Here is a 27,367-nt window from a genome sequence, read left to right as displayed (position 1 = left end):
TTATATATGTTTACAAGTAATTTTAAATAACAAAGTATAATATAAATTTGAATTTGAATACCGTGTAGGATGGAGCCAGGGAGAAGTCACGCCGGCGACTGAGGCACCTGTGGCTCGACTAAAGGTAAGGAGATTGTGGAGAGGGCAAGGAACCGCATATCTCACCAGTCCTGGCCAATCCACTGCTTCTAAATTTTATCATATAGATTTATAAAATTTTAATAGAGTTGTTTATCTTCGCATTTTTACTACCGAATGTATATACAATTCGCGCAGGAAGTGAAAAACGTCTTTTTTTTCGTACCCCTCATAATAACTTTATAAGTACCTACATAGTCTAAGAAATAGAATATGTATACTACTATATAAGTTAAGTATCAGCGAAAGCAAAATGTCAAAAAAGCAAAAAAGAGAAGAAGGAATAAGATCTAACTCGCTTGAACTGCCGTTACATACTCGCTTTATTGGGTTCGGTACATCTCTTTAAATACATTCCATCAACTGTATTCCTCAGTCAGCTGACATCGAAGTTACAGCTGACTAAGGCTGTAACTCTCCCTCCCCACAAAAAAATTTACAAAAAATCCTCGTAATCCCAACTATACAATAAATTAATATAAAATACAACAACAATAACTATTTACAATAACGTATATATACAATAAAGAAAACAAAAGATTGACACTCCTCATAAACTCTTATTACAAACTAAAAGTAAAGCAAAACAAATAAAAAATCATGAATTTATACAATTAAAAATAATGCAACGTAATTTATTCAGTACATCGCCATAATCAAAGATAAATTAAAAACTAATTAAATCACCACTTAAGAAAACATGACACAACAGATAAGCTGAGATGAGGACAAGTTGTTCAATATGAACGGTCCTGCGCTTTTTGGGTTCTCTAATGCTCTCAATTGTTACAACAGTATGTTCTCTTATTATTATCACCCTGAATGGTCCCTCGTATCGCTGTATCACTTTACCCCTGTTTGATCCCAACTTTCTATATACTATTGTCCCAATTTTTATCATTCTCTTCCTATCTGTGAGGTTTAAATTCTCCCGAGATACTTTCCTGGCTTTTTCCCTCTCCAATTTTTCACGGATTTATTCCCATAGATTTTTCCTAGTGACATGATTGCTCCTTATCTCGACACCGTCCGCCGCTGTGCCCTTGTAGTCCCGGCGGATTCCATAAAGCTCGAAAAGGATCTCAAACGGTGAAAACCCCGTAACAGTGTGCACCGAATGATTGTATGTCGCAATTGCCTTTGGCATTGCCACCTCCGGTTCTAGTCCTTGGTCTACCTGGTACAATCGAAGGTGATCGCTCAGCGTTCCGAGTAGCCGCTCTACGTCTCCTCTACTTTTGGGGTGTCCTGTTGTGTTGAGGTGCCATATCACATCCAAGTCCTTCATTTCCTTTCGTATCAAAGAGTTGTCAAATTCTCTTCCACCATCCGATGAAATGCGTTCCGGAACTCTGTAGAACTGAAATCACAAGTGGAGAGCTGCCAATACTGCTTCCGAAGACCTATCTTGCACCTGGTGCGCCATTGGCACTTTACTGAAGAGGTCAATCATGGTCACCCATTTGTACCTCTTCCATGTAATTGTGTCGATTTGTAAATCTTTGAGTGGTGCATCTGTGGTAGGTGTCTTCCTTTAGGCGGATGTGTGTCGCACTTAAGGCGTAGACAAACCTCGCTGCTTCCTACAACCTCAGAAATAGTCTTCCTCATTCCCCACGTATCTGCTCTTTAACGCTTGCATAGTCTCATGGATTCCCCGGTGATTTGTCTTACCCTGATGATACGCTAAGGTGACTTCTCATTATTGTTCTTCTTCCAGAAGGGTTTCCATCATCAGTTTGCAACGGATGAATGCCCTGTCCATTCCGATCTGTTCATCACGCCATAGCCGCTTGATCTTCTCCCAAACGATTTCGTTGCCAACATACTGATGCATATGATGCTCTTCCCCAGGCTTGGGAGCATTATTCAAAATTCCACAGATCTGGTCATTCTTCACGCCTGTTTGAGACCACATCGTCGTTATTTTATTTCTCTCATACTCACTATGTTTAATTTCGGTCATTCCGGTGGTTTTCGTCTTCCAAATAATTTGTCTCTTCTTGTCATTAATTATTTCCTCTATGTCCCCTGGTCTTTCTTCGGCCAAACTTTCGTTATTCGAAGATTCTTCCCTACCATCTTCTTCCGCTTCATCCTGATCTTCCTCTGTAGGCGTCCATTTCCCTATGACACCGGATGGTTCCCCATTTTCTTGTTCCACGGCTTTCGTGGTTATGGCTCGAGAGAATCAATCGGCCACCTCATTTCCTTTGCCCGGTTTATGTATAACCTCCATGTTATATTGCGCCGCTAGAAGCTCCTTCCAGCGAGTTATCCTGGCTGACAATTCCTTCTGTTTTCCCACCCACTGGAGTGGTCTGTCGTCAGTGTGTACCTTGACCCTTCTGCCGAACACATATGGTCCAAAGTGATCCATGGCCCGCACTATTCCCAGGAGTTCTCGCTCCGTTGCGCGGTATCTGCTTTCCGTCTCCGTAAGGCGCCTGCTGGCGTACGCCACTGGTCGCTCTCCCCCTCCACCCTCCTGAGACAGCACCGCTCCTAGCGCATACTCACTCGCATCTGTGGTTATCGTGAATTGCCGATTAAAATCTGGAAAAGCTAGTACCGGATCTTGCTGCAATCTCTCCATGCACCGTCTGATACAGTCCTCCACCATCGGAGTGACGGTCATCTTTCTGCCTTTCTTGAGTAGGTTGTTGAGTGGAACGTGATACTCCGCCATTTCTGGAAGAAACCTCCTGTCATAATTTAGAGTCACCAACAACCTCCGAATTCCTTTTATGTCAATAGGTACTGACATTTTCTGGATTGCTGAAACTTTATCCGGGTCTAGTTTAAATCCCTCCCTAGAAAGCGTGTGACCCAACAAAAATTATTTGTTCCTGCTCCAACGCCAACTTTTCCTCCGGTAATTTGAGCCCAAAATGAACACAAGGATGTCATCCATGTAAATCTGACAAACGGATTCGTCAATTCCTCTCAGAGACTCGTCCAACAGGTGCTGAAAGGTTATAGGGGCGTTTTTTGAGGCCAAACGGCATCCTTGTAAACTCATAGTGACCTCTTTCAAAAGTGAATGCAGTCTTATGTTGATCATTAGGGTGCATTTAATTTGATAATACCTAGTCTTGAAGTCCAGTGTGCTGAATACCGTCGCCCCACCCAGCCTGTCTAAAATGTCTTCAAATCTGGGGATCGGATACTTTTCGTCAAAGGTATTCTCGTTCAGTTTCCTGTGACCTATCACCACTTTGTACTTTTTAGTAGTTTCACCTCTTCTTTTTAACCGCCCACAATGGCTATTACATGGAGATATTCTATCATTAATGATTTCCTCTGGTTTTAAACTTTCCTTTAAGATCCTCCCTGATGTGGTGACGTAGTGCCTGTGGGAATCTCCTTTCCTTTACTCATGTCACCCTGTCCTGCTTCAGTGGGATCTCATGGACATTCTTCCCGGTCGCCCCGAGGATATCCCCTTCTTTAAAAAAAATATCCTGGTATTCCCTCTTGAGTCGCTATCTCCAGTCCTTAGCATGATTGATTGCCCCAATCCGTGCACCTTCGTCTCTCTGTTGTTGACGACATTTGTAGGTTTTACCTCCAATCTTAATCCTCAATTTTCTCTTGCTATTCTTAATCCAGGCACCCACCTTCCCTAGCAGGTCACACCCAACAATTACTTTATATTCCCTCGGCATGGTCTTTACAATATGCACTTTCAAGATGCCCTTAATAAATCCCCAATGGTTCAAACCTATTTCCGCCTTCTCCTCTATCTTACAAGGGGCATCTAAGGTGATTAAGCTACACTGACATACCTGAATCCGATGTGCTCTCTCTCTACTACACAACTTCTCCACAGCCTCTCGACACATGCTAGTACTGGCTACCAGTGTCTACCAAACACCTCACTCCTGCAATCTGTATTATAGGCAAACCGCCGTGTTCTCCTCTCATATGTTTGATCTACAACGTTCGGTAGCCCCTCTGTGGGCACGCTCCTCAGAACTCTCCGCGTGTTCTAGCGGCTTCTCCTTTTCGTCTCCATGTTCTTCTCTTGCCTTACTGGCTATCCTCTCGCTCATAGTCCCCTGCTTCGGTTTCTGTCCCTGAATTCTCAGACATTTCCGTGGCCTGACTCATGGATACGTTCGTCCTTCGAGGGATTACCCTTCTCCGTAATCTCTGTGCATTGACCTCCATCGGTTCAGGCACATTTTGCTCCCTCCGCCGATACATATAGGGACACTGTCGAGCAATATGTCCCTCTGTCCCACATTCAATACATTGGGTGCGGGGACATTGTGCTACCAGGTGTCCAGTTTTACTACACCCCTGACACTTCCGGTCCTCCCGCCGACCATTGTATCAGGGTTTAACTTGGCTCCTCTCTTCTACCATCTCTTTGTTTTTTTCTTCTCAAAGAGTTTGGCATGTTTCTTGGCCGATGGTATTCCATCCGCCTCCACCTCTCTAGCGCTTCTTTGAGAACTTGAGCAATTTCCACAAACGAGCGCTCTCTAACAAATCCCTCCTTTTTCCTTAGCTCTTTCGCCAATTGAATCCTTAGACTCGTGTACAGGAATTGCATCCGACCCAGTACCTGGATTGTTTCCATCATCTCACTTAGTTTATCAGCGATTCTGTTGTAGCGTGCCGATAGTTCCGCGGTATACTGCCCACTAGACTCTTTCGGTTTCTTTGTCTCTCTAATCGTAATAAAACATATTCATCCTCTTCTAGGGCCCATCGTCCTCCTCCCAACGTCTTCTTTAAACTCTCCTTGATAACTCTCCAAGGGGTCTCTTCGTCTGCCTAAAGCAGCATTTAAAAAAATAAAATGAGAAAAATCGATTCTGTTAAGTATCACTTGCGAAAAGTCGAACGTTTCTGTCACACCCCAGGCATACATCTACCTTAAACATGTAATTTTTGTTTTATACAACTTTTCGTTGTTGGGCTTGGCAATTCAAACACAGGATCATTGTGCGAGACTTATGTGTATTTCTGTCGAAAACTGGAATTCGTAATTTTTTAATCTCAATCCTTTCTCTTATTATATATTCCATGTGTAGGTAAGTGAAAGTAGAAATGAATAATATCCGGAAATATTCTATGGATTTTCATCAAGTTTTCTTGTTTTCAAGAGCATTGAAGTTGGGAATTTTAAAAAACAAATCAGACACAAAGAAAAATACGAATACCTATTTATTTATTCTTGTTTCTCTATCTCGTACCTAGATTTTTCACCCTAAATGATTTATCAGAGGTTTACTATTAAAAAGACACCCTTTGGAATTGATTTTATGGTTTTTTTTCTTTTAAATAGTTGACGGTAATAAATAAAGCGTAATCAAATTCTAAAACAAGTTCCCATTCGGTAATCTCCGTCTGTTTAAAGATATACACACATCTATTCAGCTAAAAGTGTGGTGGACCTACATACAACTAGAAGTAGTGGACAGTAACTATCTGAAAGCAAGTTATTTCTAATCATTTTTTGTGGGCTTTGTTTTACGATTTCTCAGTACTAAATTGGACACTGTGCGAAGCGAATTATCAATTAAACAATTACTGACAATCGTGTTCACCCCCTACCCAACTCCCTTCGCTTTAAATGTTCTTAGATACAAAATCTAAATTTTGTTAATATAGGTTAAAAGGAAAAGACATCCAGATTTTCAAGGGTTGTATTAACTTAGGAATGAGATAAGATGCAAAAAAAAAATCAAGGTGAAAAATTTCTAATTTTTTATTTCTTTGAAAATGATATATGAGGGTTCCAGACGAAACTAGAAACATATATGATTTGCTTTTTCCTAAAAAAAAAAAAAAAAAAATTGTTGACCTACTTTACTGAAATCCTCATTACATGTTTTTAATTTTAATGAGTAAAAATCATTTAATAGAATCAGTAATACTTTATTCTTATTCTTCAGAAAGAGAGACAAACCGATTAGCGTTTAATAAACATGATGAAAATGTATACTATACACTAAAAATGCTTAATTTTGTTAATAATTTTTTTTAAAGTAATGACCTGGCTAGCCTATAATCTTGCGGGGGGGGGGTGGAGGAATTCTAAACGTATCGCAAAAAGGCCCACGGAAGAACGGCATGGCAGTGCTTAAAGTACGAATTAACAAATATTGATTTTTATGTATTCAGAATCCTTAGATTCGTTTTTGCTCAACATTCAATAGGGAAACTAGTTTTATTGCTATAGGCATCGAGTATCTATACCTTCAAAGAGAAAAAAAATCAACATAATTGATCTATCCATTAAAAAAGCAATCATGATAAAAACACACAGAATCTGTTGAAATCAGGATAAAGAAATATTTAGCCGAATATAATTTTTTTCTCTTCTAGTTGGTAATGAAAGTAAATAAAATGATTGAAAGATAGTAAAAAAAAAAAAAAAGAAGCTAACCCTCACATTAACCAGAAAATTTCAATTAAAAAATGAGGAGTTGATAGCTTCTCAAGTAGTGAAATGATTACCTAAAATATGTACATGACAGTGTGATCAAGGCTTCACCTTCTAGAGCTACTTGAAAAGTTTTAATTGACATTGCATTTATCGATAATTACATAATTGTTGTATAACTCATGCAGTTGTGTAATTTATTAAAACATATATATTTATGTAAACGTGCAAATAATTAAATCTACCTCTCAGGACAGGTCACATCTGCAAGATGCAGATATATGTGACTCCTCGATTAGATGTTAATGATAGTATCCATGTACGGACGGCCAACTGTCGGAAATTAAGATGGGTGGATTGCGTGTGGAGTGATGGCAAAAAAAAATATAAATATATAGAATATTCAATATTAATCAGCTCAAATGTTTTTCATGGTCAAACGGATGATCTAATCAAAAAATTCCAGTGAAAAAAGTTGTTGGTCTACTTCCAAAGTTTGACCATTGCTTTTTAATTAATGTGCGACACGTGCGGTGAAAACTTTAAGTTCCCAGACAACACATTCTTTTATCTAGTCACGTTTAAAGTATTTAAAAAGTTATGAAAGAACCCGTAAAAATGATTTCGATATATGAAAAAATATAGGATTTACGCTATTTTAGGATCTCGCGTTCTCAAAATTATTATTATTTTTCAGGTGTTTCATAGAACGAAATCTTTATAATACACTTTGATGTATTTCTACACTCTCTAACGTGGAACCCGGCACTAGGAAGAATAATCCTTGAGGAAAGAGTGGAACCTACGGTAGGTTACATTACTTTTCTACCTTTACTAAGAGTACTAAGTCTCGCTATTCCTTGCAGAATACTCTTCGCTATGCTTTGCCTAGGTAGGCCTCCAGTATAAGCAGAAAATTTGACAGATGTAAAAAAATGATTACAGGTTATTGCCTTGCATGCCGAAGCTCCTTATCGTCGGGGAGAGGGGGTCCGTGTCCTATTCTAATCTGGATTAGACTATGAGCCTGAGGAAACTGGAATAGTTTATAGTAAACAATAATATAAGTTATGTACATCTGTCTCGGAAGTCAAAAATGCTAATGATATTAAATTAGAGAAAAAAAAAATAAAAACTAGATGAGAGATAAAAAAAAGGCACACAGATAAATTTAAACAAATCCGCAAGATGGAGCATTTAAAGGTTAGAATTTTTGGTGGAAAATGGGCGCCGTTTTGTTGCCAGCCCTGCGCCAGAATCGACCTTTTATCCATACTAAGGTTTTTTATTTATGTATTTATTTATTGATATTTACAATTGTATAAAAAATACAAGTGAATTTGATCATAATGATAATGATGATACAGCATGTAGAGAAACTACCCAGTAGTAGAACTCTAAAAACAGTTTACAATATAAGGCCATCTTGTTTTCAGGCGCCTCGGAGGATTGCCAGAAATGGAAGAGGAAGTAATGTTAGAAACTTGTGGGTTTGGGTGGTTATGGAGTTTATAATGGAAGGCATACAAAGGTTAAATAATAGAAAAAAACATGGAAGAAATACCTACAATCATGATGAATAAAACCAGTGATTTGAGTATGAAACCTTCATATGGTGTAATAACCAGTTGTGAGTGGGAATAAAAAATGGTGGATATTTCAAAACGTTTAGAGAAATAATTATTCATTTGGAGTTCCATATCGTTAAAATTAATTTTTTTATACAAGAAAACATTAGAGAAAATCTTTTAAAATTGAGTAAATTTACTGAAACATGAGCCCTTAATAAGCTGTTCACCTTCAATTTTTCCTTAGACACAGTTTTTTTAAAAACAACATTTCATACTAAATGTATTGAAAAATGAATAGTTACTGAATTTATTGCGGGAAATTATAACTCAGGAGCCATGAGGCGTACCAGTGTCTTTTAGCACTTAAATTAAAGCTAAAAGTTGTAAATGATCTTCGTAATAGTCTTAGTTTGTACGACATTTGTTGAAATATATTGGTTTTTAATTGTTGGGACGAAATTCCATATGCAAAATTCATGAAAACTACTACGTCTACGAAGATAAACGTTCTATTTTATAACTAAAATTATTTTATTTAATATAAAAACTTTATAGTACATTAAACTCTCTGCAATTTGATTTCTGACAGACATCTGTACATACAATTGTTCCTGGGATATAGTTTTTCGTAAATAACAACTATGAATCAACATTCTGTAAATTTATTTTAATAAATATCATAAAAACTACTACTCCTTAGATGATAAATGTCCTAAACTGTTTTATAGCACTTTGAACTAGCTTTAATTTTAGTGCTAATAGATATCTATACGTCCCATGGTTCCTGAGATAGATACTTCCCACAATAAATTCACTAAATACTGATTTTTCAGTATATATTTCAGGAAATGTTTCATTACAAAAAACTGTATCTCGGGACCTATTTAACCTAAACAGCTCTTCTAGGTCTCATATTTTAGAAATTTTACTTTAAACGATGTTCTTCTAATTAGGTTTTCTAGTGTTGTTGGTATTTTGAAAGATATGGAGCTCCGAATAAAAAATTGATTTTTTTTTTAATTTTGAAAGAGCTGTTATTTTTTATTTCCCCTACCTATACTTGGCAGACTCATAAATTTTTACTAGTAATTATACGTAACATAGTTTGCATTAAACTAAGCGAAAATTGGGGTAAATAACTGACTTTTTTTCCACCGGGCTTTTGTACTATTCTTTATACTTTTTTGTAAACATATAGAAAGTAAACTAACGTATTTTCAGATGAGCCTTCAATTTCGTTGGGAGGCAGCCGACTATTTTACTAAATTCCGTTATTTATAGAATACTCAGCAATCTGTTTTGGTGAAATATACAATAAAATTCCGTATATTAAGACGATGAGTTTTTTTCGTGGATTTCATAAAAATATTTTTATTTTTAATTGACACGGCTCTGTCTCGTTTTGAATTTATTTGTAAAGCTTAAGATTTTTTTTTTAACATCATTATTTTAAAAACTACCGGTTTCAACAATTTTTTTCGCGTTAGATAGTATCTTTATTGAGGAAAATTTAAGGGCTTTGGAGTATAACGCCCACTGGACCTATAAATATGGAAAACCGTCACCTATGTAGAAAAATATCTTAACGCTACGAGGTGTCCTTAGAAATCATAAATAAAACGCAGGGACAAATATTTAAGCACACAGGAGTTGACAGAGTGAATAATTAACAACCATATGTTTTCTTATCAAGATTGGGCCGCGGAGGAAACCAGTAGGTAGGCCATTCTCAGAAAGATACGATTTGATGCCCAAGACATTTTCTAGGCACCTTATACCGCTACAGTATCAACATTAATTTATTGAAATTTACAACTGTATAAAAAAATATACTCACAAATTTATTGTGATGAATATTTCAGAACACATACCGAATGGTGGTACTTCAGTCATTGCTTGAAATTAGAAGATGCAGTGGCCATGGTTTTAGAATGAAAGGAGGTATATCTATTTCAAGCCAAATCTGCAACGAATAGAATGTTGAGGTCTTTATGGATGGGTTTATTTGTGACATATTGAGGAGCACTAAGGATTTTTCGTAGGATTTTGGATTGTAAGGATTAGGTGCGGGAGAAATTTGATGGTTTGGAGGAGCCCCCAAATAGGCAGATTATCATAGTGTATAAGAGTTTAATGTAGGAAATGGGAATTAAATCAAATCTGACTACATTTAAAAACTTTTTTTTCAGTTTTCCGATTACTTAGTCTTTCATAAATATATTCATGGAAATATAATAATTAGACAAAAATATTTGAACAGTCGATTCGTCAATCCTCGACCGTGTCAGGACCTTTCCAACATACAGAATCTGAACAAAAATTTTCCCAGCCTGAAAAATTCCTAAAATTTTTTTTTAATATTTATTTAATGTAATTTACAACTGTACAAAATAATACAATAGGTAAATATGTAGTATGTTTCATATACACTTGAAAATCTGGGGGAAGGAACCACCCATTGGTGGTACTTCAAACATTAATTTAAATTAGAAGGTCCCGTGGCCATCTTCTTTTCAGACCTCTCGGAGGATTATCAGGGATTGTTAAGGATGAAAGATTAAGAATTAATGGGTTAGGATGGTTAAGGAGTTTGGAATAAGACGTATATCTGTTTTGGGTCAAATCTGCAACGAAACGGATGTTAAGGTCTTTGAGAATGAGTTTATTTGTGACGTAAAAAGGAGAATCAAGGATTTTACGTAAGATTTTGGATTGTAACGATTGGATCTGGGAAGACTGGGCTGTTGAAAAGAACTTCTGGAAGTGTGTTCTAGCAGCTTATCTGCTGGCATTAGCTTAGGATCAAATCGTCTTAATTACCATTCAATTTTAGTTTATTCATTTCTTGATAAATTCGGAACCTATAAATCTCTAGGAACATCCCAGATGACCGTTGGAAGGATAGTTAAATTGTAAAATAAGATCAACTAAGAAAATTAAATAAAATATTTAAGAAACTTATATTTGTGAAGATCAAGCAAGGCATTATTGTATTGGTCTCACATAAGCAGCCAATGAGAGCTAAGGAAAGTTATGAGAGTGGACACACCAGATATTCAAAAAAGAAATTAAATTATATCTTATTCACGTAATAATTAGGATATAGAAAAACACTTTCATAAAACATATCACATTTAAAAATGACAAATGACAGGCTGTAATTTTCTTTTTACTGTTTTCTAAGGCAAATAAAAACAAGTTTTTAGCCTTGAGGTTAGCCAATTGAGTTTCGAAAAACAATTTATAAATATTTAAATTCACTCTAGTTTCGAAATATCAATGGTCTAGAGTACAGTTAAGAATAAAAACTAAATTATTTCGGTTAGCGTACGAAGGGACCTGGAACATTTTCTTACTTACTGAATGTTAGAATTCGTCCACTGACCTTCAATTTTCTTTATGCTGATATTGCTAAAATATCGTGAAAAAAAATTTACAATTCATATTAAAATAATCAATTAATACATAAATAATAAAAAAATTTAGTCTTCATTCCATGGTTACAAACCCGAGGTGATGTTCGAAGGTCCCAACAAATGTAGATTTATAGGCGAATATAGAAAAATAACTGTATAGATTGCGGTAGTATACGAATATATTGATAGAAACGGACCTTCAGGGAGAGGACAGAAGAAAATGGAGAAGTATATTGTAAGTATGAAAAGAATATTAAGTTTAATAAGTATTCATGTTTTTTTTTCTTCTTACCTCCTTTATTAAATAGCAACAATATTAATATATATCTAAATATATGCAAACGTAATTGGTGCCCTTCCTTTGCCATATGGCATTATAAGGGGTTTGGCTGGGTCAGTTGAAGGCGTGGGTTACAATATTAAGGTCCAGGGGCCGCAAGTGCCAATACTGGCAAGTATTCATAACCAGCATACACATGAATTTGAAAATACTATGATTTTACGTAAAGATACATTCAAAAGAATAATACTTGAGTCCATCCCAGTAACACTACCTTGAGTACATATCAGAAAACATTAATTATACAGTGAATTTTAAAACAGACACAAAAAATCTGAACCAACACTATGCAGAGATTTTAAGTAAAATTAATTTATAAAAATATAACATTTAATACAATTAATGTTGCTAATTATAATTAACCTTGATATGAATTGTAATTATAAAATAAATAGGAGATTTAACCAAAATATAGTTGACATTAATAAATTAAATGCCTGATCTGAGTATGGGGAAGGGTAAAAATATTGTTGTAAAAAATTAACTGTGATTAAAATTTTTAATTTAATATGAAGAATAGACAAAATAGGTAATTAAACATAAGAAAAGGATTGCTTGTTAATAAAATTAAGTCATTCCCTAAAGTTTTAATGTCTCATAGGGTAATTGTGACCTGAAATTAATAACCTAGGCAGACTAGCCTGCTTGTTTGTTTTTTTTAAATTGATATAGTCTTAAAATTGTATTAAGGTAAGATAATTTATTAAGAATATTGTTATTTGTTTAGAATTGTTAAAAATTATTTGTATAATAAAAGCTGTTTGTGATAGATTGTGAGGATGGCCGAAACGTCGGACTTATAAAGAAATATAATTTGTTTTGAGACTAAAATTGGATGAATTTAATTTTATTTTAGCAAGTATATTTGAAGTTTTTTTTGTTAGATTTGGAAAAAAGAAGGACATTAAGGATATACAGTCAGCCAACAAGATAAATCGTCACCTAAATTCGGCCCACCAACAGGCGTGAGATCCCTAAATCTTAATCTTAATAAACAATTCATTAGTCTCTGCCTATATTATTGATTATATTGGCTTTTACGTATAAAAAATTAGTCGGATGTGATTATATATTCATGATTTAGGCAAAAGAAGCCATATTATTTACATATATACATTTCCTGTATAGCCTTTCCAAACTAATTTACCCAAAATCCGGTAACAATCGGCGAAAGCAAACCTGCCAAAAAGATGAAATGCATTTGGACCGACTTTCTTTCGACTGCTGTTTGTTCCCAACGATCTACTTCCTCATTTCTAAATGAATTGTACATTTTAAAGAAAGTTAAAAAAAATATTTTACAATTTTCACTCGCCAGTCCTACATCATTCTGATCACTCACACTGCATATTACATCTTTCCTGTTACAAGGCTCTGATTTGCAGACGTGCCAATGGGGCTATTACCCTGAGTAATGTAGTAGAGTAATTCGCTAATGAGGGAAATTAACATGTAAAAAACATTAAAAATAAATTTAAAGGACAGTGGTGGTTTGATTTTTACAAATACATGTCAATCACGACGATTCATAGCACAACAAAAGACTGGTAATATTCCGGGATCTTATCCTAGAAAATTGTCCAGGATAAAGCCAAGGGGAAATTTTAGCCTATTGTAACTATAGCAGTGTGCTTAAACATATTCAAACACATTCAAAAAATATTTAAAAATCGTTAACCGGTATATTACATCTCATGTTTTATTAAAGGCGATTATAACAGCTGCAAAACAACTATTTCAGGCATTTTATGCCGAACTGTAAGTTCAATTTTTGAGATTATATGGAGACTAAAAATAACTGGAAAATATGAATTTCTAAGAAAATGGAATATGTTTTTGAGTGACTACGATATTGTATGAAAAAATCATGTTAGAGAGCATTTTAGCCAGAAAATAAATAAATAGATTTACTGGCGTTTCGCATACCATGTCACCCAAAAAAAATGTTTGGTCTTACCAATGGATTTAATTATTTAAAACGGTAGATAGTAAAAAACACCAATATACGAAAATACTTCATTATCATATAGAAAGGGAAGAGTGGGCCAGTAAAATTTTACTGTAAAAATAAAATAAAGGACTTATGCTCACTAAATGTATTTTTTGAGGAATAGACTAGGGACAGATGAGGAAGTACAGCAACAATCAGTAATATTTCTTCTCTACGAAACCTAATTACTGCTAATTAATACTAGTGGTTCAGTCCACAGACCTAGGGTTTTAGGCTTTGAGGGGAACAAGGTACTTTAATTGGGTGAAAGACCCAGGAAATTACAAACATTAGCGCCATTTATAGAGAAAAGGGCCAACCAGAGCTGATTTGGAGGGCTAATCCCTCACTGTTGGAACCTGAAGTCTCTATTTGCCCTTGGTAAGAGATGTCCAGCTAAGCAAGAAGGGAACAGAGAGCACACATCCTAGAGGTCGGCACTTCAGTACCACAGATCACACACCAGGAGTCCTATCTCATGTGGGGTTCATAGCAAGTAAGCGAATCATCTTCTAACACGAAGCGGTACCCATCATTATCATCATTTCATTTTAGCTATATCACTTCCCAAAATCTTTTTTTTTTTTTAATTATTTATTTAATGTAATTTACAACTGTACACAATTATACAATAGATAAATATTTAGTATGTTTCATATACACTTAAAAATCTTGGGAAGGAACCACCCATTAGTGGTACTTCAAACATTAATTTAAATTAGAAGGTCCCGTGGCCATCTTCTTTTCAGACGCCTCGGAGGATTATCAGGGATTGTTAAGGATGAAAGATTAAGAATTAATGAGTTAGGATGGTTAAGGAGTTGGGAATGAAAAGACGCATATCTGTTTTGGGCAAATCTGCAACGAATGGGATGTTAAGGTCTTTGTGAATGAGTTTATTTGTGACGTAATAAGAAGCATCAAGGATTTTACGTAGGATTTTGGATTGTAACGATTGGATGCGGGAAGAATTTGATGGTTTGGTGGAGCCCCAGAGCTCAATTCCATATGTCCAAATAGGTCTGATTATTGTAGTGTATACTAATTTTTTGTAGTGAATGGGAAGTTTAGAGCGTTTGTTGAGTAAGTGTTGTAGCAATCGGAATCTACGAGCAGTTTCTTTCGTTTCAGTCTTGTGTGTGGATTCCAAGTAAGTCTATTGTCAAGATGGAGTCCTAAGTATCGAATCTGTTCAACAGGCATTAGTGGTGTATTTAGAAAGGATACTGCAGGATAGGAGGGCAGAGGTTTACGACGGAGAGTAAAGGTGATCTGGTGGGATTTGTGAGGATTTATTTTGATTCTCCAGTTTTTACACCATTCTTCAATAGATTTTATGTGTGCCTGTAGTGTTTGTGATGCATTAGTTGGGTCGTTGTTTACAGAAATTATACATGTGTCATCAGCGTATGTTGTTAGGACTGTGTTAGGGTGGGTTGGGATGTCAGCTGTATAAACCGTATAAAGAATAAGACCTAAGATACTACCTTGAGGAACATTCCCAAAATCTAAATTCGTTATAACTTGCTAACATCATTATATTACATTTGGCTTACTCCTCTCTCTTTACAACGTATCTCAATTTATTCCTCAATAAATTCTGTACTTTCAAACTTTCTTTTTTATCTTCAATCAAACCCTTCTGAAATGGAATACTTTAATCTGATTCAGGCATTACTCCACCAGAAACTAGAATATGGACTGTCTGGTCAGAACACTATTTCTTTGGGCCGTTCATGGACGAGAGAGCCTATCGCAACCTTCGGCGGCACTGGTTCGTATACGACCAAGTGGGGTTGAATTTTATTTTATAGCAGTCCCACGGAATAAACACTTGACTTTCCGATTCCTGTTAGTATAGATTGGTTTCCTGTAGATAACCCTCCGTTCTCCCCTCCCTCCAGAAATGGGTTAAACGAAAAAAAATAAATGAAATTGGTACTTACGTCTTACTATATTTTGCTATGTCAACTAACTCAATTCCTAACCAATTATATTAAGTAAAGGGTTTGTTAACAAGATATTTTAGGCAGCCAAAGGAAGCCATGTTCAATCGTCTAATGACGCGAATTTTTGATAAATAATTCATTAGATGTTGTCAAGATAAAATGGTTAAACTTTGATATCAAATCAGCAGTTAAATTCCTCCAAAACTTCCTGCGATTCGACGAACATATGTTCTAGAAATGAATTTAAAAAATACAAAACCATTTGATCGATGGTGGGTTATCTACCTCCTGTAATCTGTATGCCAGACCTGCACCTGTTAGTCTCTCCTTATCTTTATAAATCGCATATCGTTGTGTTCATTGCAACTGATGATTAAAAAAAACGGATTTGCCTATTTGATTTTAATTACTTACTCAATCACTGTCTTTCAATAGTTGGTTTAATTTCGACATAGTTGCATTTAATAGGAGTGTAATTATAAGTAATAGGTCAAAAATATAGAAAAATTCTTCAAATGAAGCACGTGGAGCGAATTAAGTAAGAAATTCTTCTTTAAGCCCACCCACCACTTAAAAATGGTTCCTTAGAAAATTAACTTGATCGGCAACGGCACAATTAGTTGCCTAATTAACGAGATTAAGTATAGAGGTACTCATAAATGGTGTATTTATCAGCTTGATCTACATCTTCAAGAAACGTTTATGACATATTAGTTTAATTACTTTATATTATTCTAAAAATGTATCGGTAACATAATATAATTATAGCTTATTTACTTTTTGAGGACGTATAAGATCAGCCTTACCTTAAACAGATATGTAATTATTGGAAAACATCTTGATTGAGGCTCATATTATAACCACATCCTGAATAAATATATAATATATATAAAAATCATAAGATTGCTGAACTAATCACTATATACATACTTTAAACCTAGGAATAAAATAAATAAGGAATAAATCTTTGTACAATAACATAAACAAGTTAAACTGAAAAAAACAAAACGATATTTACAAAATTCACTAACCACCTTAAATAAAAAACATTAAATGGAATAAACAACAATATTTTTTTATAATATAATCTAGTTGTGGCAATATGAGGACACTCCAGTTTTTATATTGTCATTGCTGGAAGTTTTAACTGTTCAATATGGACAGTTCTCCTCTTTTTTGGTTCTGTTATACTCTAAACTGTAACAATATTATGTTTTCTAATGGTTATCACCCTGAATGGATCCTCGTATCGCTGTATCTCCTTACCCCTGTTAGGCCCCAACTTTCTATATACGATCGTCCCGATTTTGGTCGCTACCATCCTAACTGTGAACATTAAATTCTCCCGAGCCACCTTCCTAGATTATTCCTTCTTCATTCTTCCCCGGGTCTTTTCCCATAACTTTCTTTGAGCAACATGATTGTTGTGTATTTCCTCTCCGTCTGCTGCCGTGCCCTTATAGTCCTCTCTCGAATTAGGGTGTTTTAAACTTTTGAGCTCTTCCAGGATGTGGTGACGTAGAGCCTGCGGGTATCTCCCTTCTTTCACCTTATTCTTCATTTAGTATGATCTCATGGACTGTCTTCCCGGTTGCCTCGAGCATCTCCTCTTCTTTAAAAAAAAATCTTCATATTCTCTTCTAAGTCTCTGTCTCCAGTCTTCAGCCTAATTAATTGCTCCGACCTGTGCGCCCTCGGTTTTTCTTTGTCGAGTGCATTTGTACATTTTACCCCCAACCTAATTCTCCATTTTCTCTTGATATTACTAACCCAAGTATCCACCTTCCAACACTTTGGAGGTCACACCCCACAATCACTTTGTATTCCCTCGGCACACTACCTACAATATGTAGAGGCAAGTTCTCCCAACTAAATACCCACCGGTCCAACCCTATCTCCACCTCCCCCTCTACGTCACAAGGGCCACCCAGGGTGATCAATTTACATTGGAATTCCTGAATCTTGGGTGTCCTATCTCCATCACACAGTTTTGCAAGGCTTCTCGGCACATGATTTGGAACTGCCAGCGTTCACCAGAAACCTCACTCCTGCTATCTCTATTATATTTTAGTAGGTGGGCCTGTTGATTTGTGTGTTTTAACTTATTTATTCATTAAATTATTTTATTATTATTATTTTTATTTATCTTTGTTTTACTTATGTATCCAATCTAGTATTTCTTTTAACCAATTTTTTATTATATTTTCCTTTAAATCTATGTATTAGTTTTGTTTTGGTAAAATGTATTTACTTGTTTGTTTTACTGTAAGCTCATCGACTGCTATGAATGGTATTTATCTGGTTTGATTTCACATCGCTGTCTAACGGTGAGTTTATTTAGAGGGTCACTGGGGAGGATCTGAGAAAGGCAATTCAGGAGAGTGAATCTGTTGATAAAATGAAACAAAAGTTGTGAAATAGAAGGGACAAGAAAGGGGGGAAATGAATAAAGTGAAATATTTGTATTTAATGTGTAGAATTGATTGTAAAGGAAAACTGTGAGAAAAAATGAAAAAAAAAAAATGTTTTCTTTCTACTTTATTATATCATGTTAAAATATGAAATTTATATATGTCCGATCACGAATTTATTAGTATGCTGTGTAATGTAACAACCCGATGTATTTGGGCTGCATGAATGAATAAAGCATTTTTCTCTCAGACCGCCGCTCACGTTGTAATTCAGCAGTCTGCGGTCGCCTCTCTACTGACAACCCCTTCAGATGTCTCGCGTCTTCCTCTCTCCAGTCCCTCGCCTCCATTCTCCTCGTTTCCATCCTCTTTTTTCCACCTTGTCCCCTTGAATACCTCGGTTCCATGGCTTCTTCTTCGGTCTCTCATGCTCCTGATACTTCAGTAGATTCATCTGAAGATCTACTCAACCTACGGTGGCTTCTTCGTATTTGTTGGGCGTTGATCTTCATTGGTTCGCCCCGGCCCACATCTCTTCTTCGGTACATGTATGAGCACTGTTTGGCTATCTTCCCCTCATTCCCACATTCAAAGCATCACGTGCGCGGGCAATGTGCCACTTAATGCCCAATATTTCCACAACCGTGACACTTGCGTCCCTCCCGCCGATTATTGTTCCTGGGTTTAGCTAGGCTTCTTCTATTTACTTGGTTGCTAGCTCTCTCTCTTCTACCCTCTCCATGTTCTCTCCTCCTCCAAGGGTTGGGCATGTTTCTAGGCCTTTATTATTATATCCTGGTCCACCCTGGCTCTTCTACTTCTAATCGGGCCTCCAACTCTCTAGTGCTTGTTTCTATGTGATCTTGAGCACATTCCACAAACGAGCGGTCTCTCGGCATCCCTCCTTCCATTCCAGCCATCCGGCATTCCCCTCTTTTTTAACCAGCCGAATTTTCAGTTCCATGGATAGGAATTGCATCCGACCATGTACTTGGATTGTCTCCATCATCTCGCTGAGTTTATCTTGAATTCTATTATAGCGTGCCTTCGGGCAGGAGTTCTGCGGCATACTGCCCACTATAATGTCTCGGTTTTTTCGTTTCTCTGATCATCATGAATATATCCTCCTCTGGGGTCTCTTCGTCTGCTTGAGTCCGATTTAGGATACTTCTTTTTACTCGGCAGACTACAGCTCCTTTCAGTGCTTTTGCATCCTCGCTGTCCAGTAGATCCTCTGACATCTTCACTTCTATTCGCCCCATTAGGCGATCACACCCTTTTAAAAATTATTTAATTCTTTGGTCTCTCCGGTGAATTTTTCTAGGTCCGACACCGCCTTCCTCAGGTCCTGGGCGCTTGCCGTACGGACCTTAATCCATTCTAGCGTCGTGGCATGAAATTGCGCTAAATTACTTCTGGTAATGGCCGAATCCCCTCCGGAGGTGAGTTGCCAGCTGCTAAAGTTTGGTTGACAGCAGCTTGAGGTTGGTTGTGTTGATTCAAATTCTCCAGGTTCAGAACTGATCTTCTCACTATTCCGTTACTGGTCATAAATTAACGTGAAGAATGAAAAAAAAAAGTGCATTTTGTTTGGGTCCGATGGGCGGAAGAGTATTTGAAGGCGGCGTAAGGGAGAATTGAAAAAGAAAAATGTTTCTGTAACAGTAAAACATAGTGTTAGACATATTATGGTATGGGAGTGTCTCATGTGTCTGTGGGAAATCTTGTTTCCATTAATGGAATTTTAAATGCTGAGGGGTATGTGAACATATTGCGCCATAACCTGCATCCAAATGCCGAAAAATAGGTATCCGGCACCGATATGTGTCCCATCAGGACAGCGATCCAAAACACACTGCCACCAAAACCAAGGAATGGTTGATATTTAATGTGCGAAGACAGCTCCTCCTCAATTACCTGACATAAATATTATAAAAAATTTATGGCAAATCTTGCATCAGAATGTGAGAAAGCATCACATCACTGCAAAAAACCATTTGAAACAAGTGCTAGTCCAAGGGGAGCGACGGTAGCAGCGATGAAGCGCGCCTCCCTAACAACCCAAAGGTTGCGAGTACCATCCCCAGTCCTAGTCGGAATTTTTTCAAGCAGATAATTACATAATGCTCACTCACGGCCTCCCCCCGGGCATTTGTGTGGCCCGTTAGCCAATGGGTGGCACTCACAAAAATAGGCGTGAGAGAGAATTCGAAATGGACCCACCGTATGGAAACCTCGTCAAGTAACTCGAGTTACATATCATAAAAAATCAGTGAAGACTAAAATGACTTTATTCTAACATATTTACAAGAACTACATGTTACTGTTACTATTACTAGTCTTTATATTCTAACTTCTCTAACTTAGCTATCTAGTCTAGGAAATATATATGAACACTTGAGAAGAGGGGGTAGAAAGAATAGTGAAATAGGAGAAGGGGTTTGGACCAATCAGATACTATGAAATTATAAGTAAATATCTGGGAGGGAGAAATAGGCGTGGACTAGAAGCAGGGTGTGAGGCTTCCAAGAAATTGGAAGAAACGAAAGAAACTTTCATGTGTAAAACATAAAAAAGTTAGACTGATGCAAGTCCTTTGTGAGATGACAGCATGTACCTGCTTAAGTGTCAGCCCTAGCTATTGATATAGGATACTAAGGGCTTGAAAGGACTCTGGACCTTCTTTGAACCTAGTTGTATTTATTGAGCTTTTTTTCTATAAAATTGTAAGGAGAATGTGGACATATGCAACCATATGTCTAAAGTGACTTAGGTTCAGTTGGGCAAGGGGGAATTGTTTAAATTTATAATACCGGTTCCTTAACTCGCGCGATGGGTATCCGTAGCACACCGCGCGTGACCTTGCACCTCCACGCTCTGTCGTGCCAGAAGAAGAATTGATCCAAGAATGGAAAACAATCAGTCTTAACTTGGTTAAAAACTTGGTCCACTCCATGCCGAGATGTCTACAAGCAATTATTGATGTCAATGAACTTTTTACGAAATATTAAATTTATATTTATTCTCAAAACTAAAAAAAAAAATGGGCAAATATTTTTTGCTAGAGGATTTCATTATTTTTTAAATTTTTCTCCATTAATTAAAAAAGCTAATTATTGTACTCATATAGAATTGTTTTAGTTTTAAAAATACTTTGTATTAATGTGAAGTTCAGTGGATTATTATTTCCGTTATGACCAATAGTTTTATAAAAACTAGTTAGGCAAATACTTTTGCTCCCACTTTACCTCCATACACATTTTGTTATTATGTTACGATATTTTTCGCTAAAATTTAACTAATTTACGTATTTAAGCTACTTTTAATAAAATATGAGTTATTGGCTATAAATTTAAAACTAGATTAGAATCCCTTGAAAGAAACTATTTTAAATTTACTTCTAGGTTAACTTGCAATATTACTGGACTATTAGTGGTCGAAAGTGTTAGAGAAATCCCGGACATGTCAATTCCTTGACGATCTACAGTCGACCTGTCTCAGACTTCAACTTTGCGAAATTTGCACAAGGCGTTTGGTCTGTACCGTTACAAGATTTAGGTTATGTAAGAACTAAAGCTTAGGTAGGAATAATTTAGGCCCAGCGCCGAAACCTCGCTAATTGGGCTTAATAGCAACTTAATGTACACTCTAATTTTCTTAAGCGTTGGAGCCCATTCCAATTTGGAAAAATGAAAATACTCAAGTGCTTCATGAGTCACTATCCAATTCCGAAGAGGGGCTCAGCTTATAATTTTTTTTAGTCCATATTTCCTTGGCTGTTCTAACAGTTAATCGTGATTTTAATTAGATCTGAAAGATATCTGATTTCAACAGAACAGACCTTAACCTGTCATATGACCAGAGAAACAGTCGATTTCTCCTAAGACAAAATGAAGGCATTTTTAAACTCAACGAGGACAAGACACGGCCTCTAATATCACATTAAATATTAACAGGGCACATGTCATCAACAAAGTAGAGATGCCATTATGTTAAAAAATGATGTGAAATTGGAGGTGTCTTATTCAAGCATCAGTACAGATGATGTGGTATTCCATTCATAATGGCGAAAGAGTAAGTCTTAAAAAAACTTGTTGTGATAAAACTATAAAAAAATCAAACTATTTATATGAATTCGCACATATTTGTTTTTTTTAGGGTAATTAAACATTTCCAGAATGTGAGGGCTGTTATTGTTTAATAAAGTCGCTAAATGACATGTCGATCCGGTGTCTATCAAATGCCAGTCTATCAGTCAGTTATTATGTGTTTAACAGTTGGTGGAACGTTACACTGTCAACATGTTGCTCTAGATGACCCTGACAGTAAGTATTCTTGGGTTAGTCGAGTGTGTCCAATTCATAGTCTGGTCAATATTATTTCGTGTCGTCTGCAACTTTGGGTTGGTGTCCTTGGCAGTTTGATGATTTTTCACATTTCTTCAATCTCTTTCAATTGCATTAGAGAGTTCTCAATCTCATCGTAATACAGGGTAAAAAACAATGTTTTAGTAATATATTTTCGTATTTGTGGAGGCAAAGATTATTTCATTCCCATGATTGTGAAGTGATAGTATTACTTTATTATGTTTAATTTAATTTTATGAATATATACACTGAAACCAACTGTGCACTTATTATATTTTTTGTACAATATAGTACTTATTATATTATAGGCTACCATAACCCTAACCTCCTTCTAAGCAAAAATGACGCTTAGGGGTGGTGATTAGGCTACACGTATCCATGGTATATAGGATCTAATATATACCAGGTATATAGAGTACTAATTTCAATATTCGCGTTTTGTTTTTTAGCCAGGAAAATGTAACATGAAAGAATAATATGACTTACTTTTTGCTAATCTATCAGTAGATCACTGAGTACAAATCGGATTGAAATACAGATATACGGCTTATCTCCTTACGTAAAAAACAACAACAATAATTATTTAAAGGGCCAAACAACCCCACATCCAGAGGAATCAAAAGAAAATGGATAATTGATAACTTTTGATCAATATTAAATATGTCTGAAATTATTGCTTGAAAGTTTTGTCTTCACTTCAAAGTCTGTGGTTTACTTTGAGTAATCTATCAGTGAGAAAGTAACGAATAATGAGATTGTATGTAGGGGGTAGGAATTTACGGAGTTTTTAAAGTAGTCCCAGGTGCCAGATTCGATAAAAAGCGTATTCTCCATCGAATAAGACTCCCGCACAGAACATTCCACACACCAAAGAAGACGAGACAACGTCCACCACTCTATGCCATCACTAGAGAGTTGAGTGGGATGTTTGGAATCCCAACTTATCTCTAATATGGATATCCATTGAGCCGTTCTTGAGAAATTCGTGCTTCTTTCTCTGTTCGTTTCAGACTCATTTCAATGTGAACATTAAGGATCCCAAAATATATTTAATGTTTTAAAAAGTACGAAGTAAATTTGAAATTGAATTAACTTGGTCGATTCTGCAATTGATATGTTCAAGCAACAGTAAATAAAAAATAAATTTATTTTAACATAAGCATTAAAATATAATGTTTGATACAAACAAACAATTGTTTTTGATATAATGTAGAAATTTGCTTACTAAAAAAAAAAAAAATTAAAACCTTGCGAAAGCAATGGACCCCGCCTTCCGGCTTCACTCGCCCTGGAAGTGTACACGCTCCATTATAATCCTTTCTCCAAGACTGAAACACGCTTCGAGTCAATAACCTTTTCCTTCAGCAACAACTTAGTTCTGACACAAATTACATGCTTCATTCATACGTTACCTTATTACACTTATATAAGATTTTTCTTATCTCTTTCTATAGCTCAAGACTCTTTCATACAATTTATCTGATTATGTTTCCACATCTAACGCACTCACTATTCAGAAGGAATTACAGATCAAGAAGAAGACAAAAATTAAGCACACATAGTTACTAAAATCTATTATTATAATGGTAAAGTCTTACAGACCCATAAACGACTACAATCTTTCCAATCTAAAATACTACGACGTATCCTCAATTCTACAGCACCATTGTACGTTAATGTTACGGCGGGTAGGGGTTCGAAAGGAGCCTTTAGTAGCCCAACCGTGAAAAGGAAAGAATAGTCGAATTTTTGTATTTTTAAATATGTAAACATAATAAGAAGGAACACAAAATATACAAACTAGAAAAAAAAGAAAGATTAAAACTATTACAAAACTAAATTAATTGAACAAAAGATAAAAAAAAATCTTATTTCACCGGTGATTGGTGGGGCCCCGGTTATGGTTGTTCTGAGTGGATATTCTCGTGGAAGTAGATCGACAAAAGGGACGTACGTCCGCCCGCCTTGTCCTCTTGGAGGATGAGTTAAAGAAGTCCGCCCGCCGTGGCTAAGATGGTGAAGATGGCCAGAATGCTGGCAACTACGAGTGGGTAGTGAGGAGAAAATAGAGATAGATATGTGTATGCAGTGAGACGTTAAGAAGTTGTCTGTCTATTTTTTAGTTTAAAAAACAATAGATTTTGACGTTATAAAAATCATATGTTTCAATTATCGATTTGTGGACCATATGTTGGCCGCAACAGTTAATAATAAGGATTTACATATTGACTTTAAATTGCACTGGTCACTGAACCCATACGAACTTACTAGAGAAATTTTCCATGAAGCATTACTGGAACAAATGACCAGGACTCTCATGCTTGAGAATAGAAAAAGGAAACTAAAAAGAACATTGATGAGGGAGGGACTAACTTACATGAGAAAGTAAGAAAATCAAAGTTGAGGTACCGCAGTGTGCTGTTCTTCATGCCTTACATGCCATTTGTTGTTTAATACCACAGTCAGGAAATAGCATTTAAGAGGTGGGTAATTGAAATATATGGAGATAAAGAAAGATTAATAAATTACGAGGAAGATAGCTGGCCCACATATGACCTACCTACGGTTTGAACAGCTGTAACCCACTCAATACCCAACCAATTGGCCTACATGTAAAGTAATATGTCTACTTTCAAAATAAAATGCAGAAATCAATTAAGAAGGATGTTTAGGATGAATTTAGGGCGTTCTCCCAAACCATTATCAATAGGTCATATTGAGACCAAGGGTCACAAATATTGCCAACACAGTAAACATTATTTTATTACCAAGGAAAAATAAAAATTAACTTTCAATACGATTCAAAAACATTGCAGAAGATAGTAATATCATATGAATAAATTAGGAGGTTACTCTTTCCATTCTGGACACACATACACCATGTCAAGTCGGCGGTTATTCCCACCACACAATTGGAGGAGAAAAGTTTGACACATGATGGGCAAATAGATGTTTTAAGCCTTTCATGCATACAAATGTGAAAACCGACCTCCTCAGACACTTGGAGGTCAATGGCATCCCCACATCAGCAAGCCTATGAATCCTTCACACTAGTTCCATTTCGTCAGATTCAGGTAGACTGCCTCAGAGTACGCCCTAGGGACCCCAAACAGCTCAGCTGCTTTTTAGAATGACACTCCTCCTTTTATCGCTTTCAATGCATATTTTAGTTGCCTATATGTCCATTTTCCTCTTTTCTTAACTGCGAGAGAAGCTATTCGCACAGAAAGAAACATCAAAACAGATAATAAACAATCAATTACTAACAAAATAGCATTGTTATTATGCAAAATATGCTCGAAAATAACAGGAAACAAATGTTGTTCTAATATGGCCTACCTAAGAATCGACAGGCCATATAAGATTAACCACCTGTTTTTACTGAAATATACCCAGTTCTTTAAAAAAATGAAATTCAAACAAAACCCTAATAATATCCTGACAGCAATTGAAATCATCAACAGCTTCCCAGAAAGCTTAAATATATTATTTACAAGAAATATGAGAACTTATCTGAAAAATAGCAACGACGAGTGCACTTTGACTCAGGAATTGCAGAACCCCATTTCCCAATACCTCCTGTTGTTATGATGCCTTATCTACGTATACAAATAGGTGCTAACTATTTTTTTTTCAGTAACCCCATCATTATTTTTCAGCACAAGGCCATAACAAGATATAGGCAATCTTTGGAATCCACCTTTATTCCAAGTTGGGAAAAATTGCGATCCCTATAGATATAGCATGTTGATAACTTGTACAATTAAACTATACTTAAAACAAGATATATAGTGATAAAATGGTTCACTTACCATATAGAAAAACAAACACACGGGCACATTATGTTGCTCGTCCAAGTTGCAAACCACATTAGTCCTAATCATTTTTGTTTATTTTTATATTGTGATTGTTATTTGTAATTTTGTAAAATATATTTTACTTTCATGAGTATTTGTTTTTGATAATGATATGATGTAGCGAGGAGGTTCTTTTGAGGTTTGAACTTATCGAACGAACAATCGTTTCGAAATATCTGATAAATTCAAAGAATATTATTGAACATAAATTAATTAAAGAGAACAGAAAAGGAGGCAAAATTTTTTTTAGATATTATTAGAAGATTCTAAAAATAAAACGTTGGGCCTCTTAAATATCAGTAAATCACTGACCAGCTAACCTTTGTCATAATTGAGGTTTCGTTAGGGCAGAAAAAGGCAAGAATTTTTATAGCCGGATTTAATTTTGTTTTACTTGGTTATCAATAATTTATTTGGATGTTAAACCCATACTCCACCCCGGAGAGGTGCTTTCTTGAGCAATTTGCTCATATCGGGAAATAAACATCCACATTTTCCTAGTATTTCATCTCTTTTGTTTATACTGTTGCCTACCTTCCGTCAACCTTTTGATGTTCTTATTCCCGCTTGTTTATGTGTTATCAAAATTTCCAAATTTCGTACAACCCCATTGTTTTTCCCATCATAACTTTAATCAAAACAACACATAAAAAGTAAATTTCCTGTGGGTCCCCAGTCATGCAGGTATAACGAGAAACGAACAGACTGACCCAGCTCCTAAAGTAGCATGCACCCTATTTCCAGTGCTTGATTATAACTTGGCGCTGTATGATTACCATAAATCGGTTATGACCCAATGCAAGGAAGCATGGTGCTGTTTTTGGTCCAAGGTACCTGAAACAAATAAAATGAAGACAGTACTTAGGATACTCAACCTCTACCACCAATCCCCGAAAATCGTCATGAACAATCCATTATAGCCCGACTC

At 36.0% G+C, this 27,367-nt stretch overlaps 1 protein-coding gene across 2 annotated transcripts in view; it reads right to left on the bottom strand.

Moving 5' to 3' along the window:
• LOC106688730 (fatty-acid amide hydrolase 2) overlaps positions 1-26,551 on the bottom strand; it is a 90,576-nt gene extending 64,025 nt beyond the window's left edge. Inside the window, exon 1 of one of the 2 annotated variants that reach the window (XM_014433315.2) lies at positions 26,395-26,551. In XM_014433315.2, coding sequence (XP_014288801.1) covers positions 26,395-26,466 — 72 coding nt within the window. In that variant the 5' untranslated portion in view covers positions 26,467-26,551. Of the gene's footprint in view, positions 1-61; positions 151-26,394 lie in introns of those variants that run through there. The other variant, XM_014433319.3, reaches the window with a different exon arrangement.
• Between the last annotated feature and the right edge of the window lie 816 nt (positions 26,552-27,367).

Source organism: Halyomorpha halys, unplaced genomic scaffold, assembly GCF_000696795.3.
Source record: "Halyomorpha halys isolate HHAL.00 unplaced genomic scaffold, Hhal_1.1 Scaffold1188.1, whole genome shotgun sequence".
NCBI lineage: Eukaryota > Metazoa > Arthropoda > Insecta > Hemiptera > Pentatomidae > Halyomorpha > Halyomorpha halys.
This window is presented reverse-complemented; position numbering and strand designations above follow the sequence as displayed.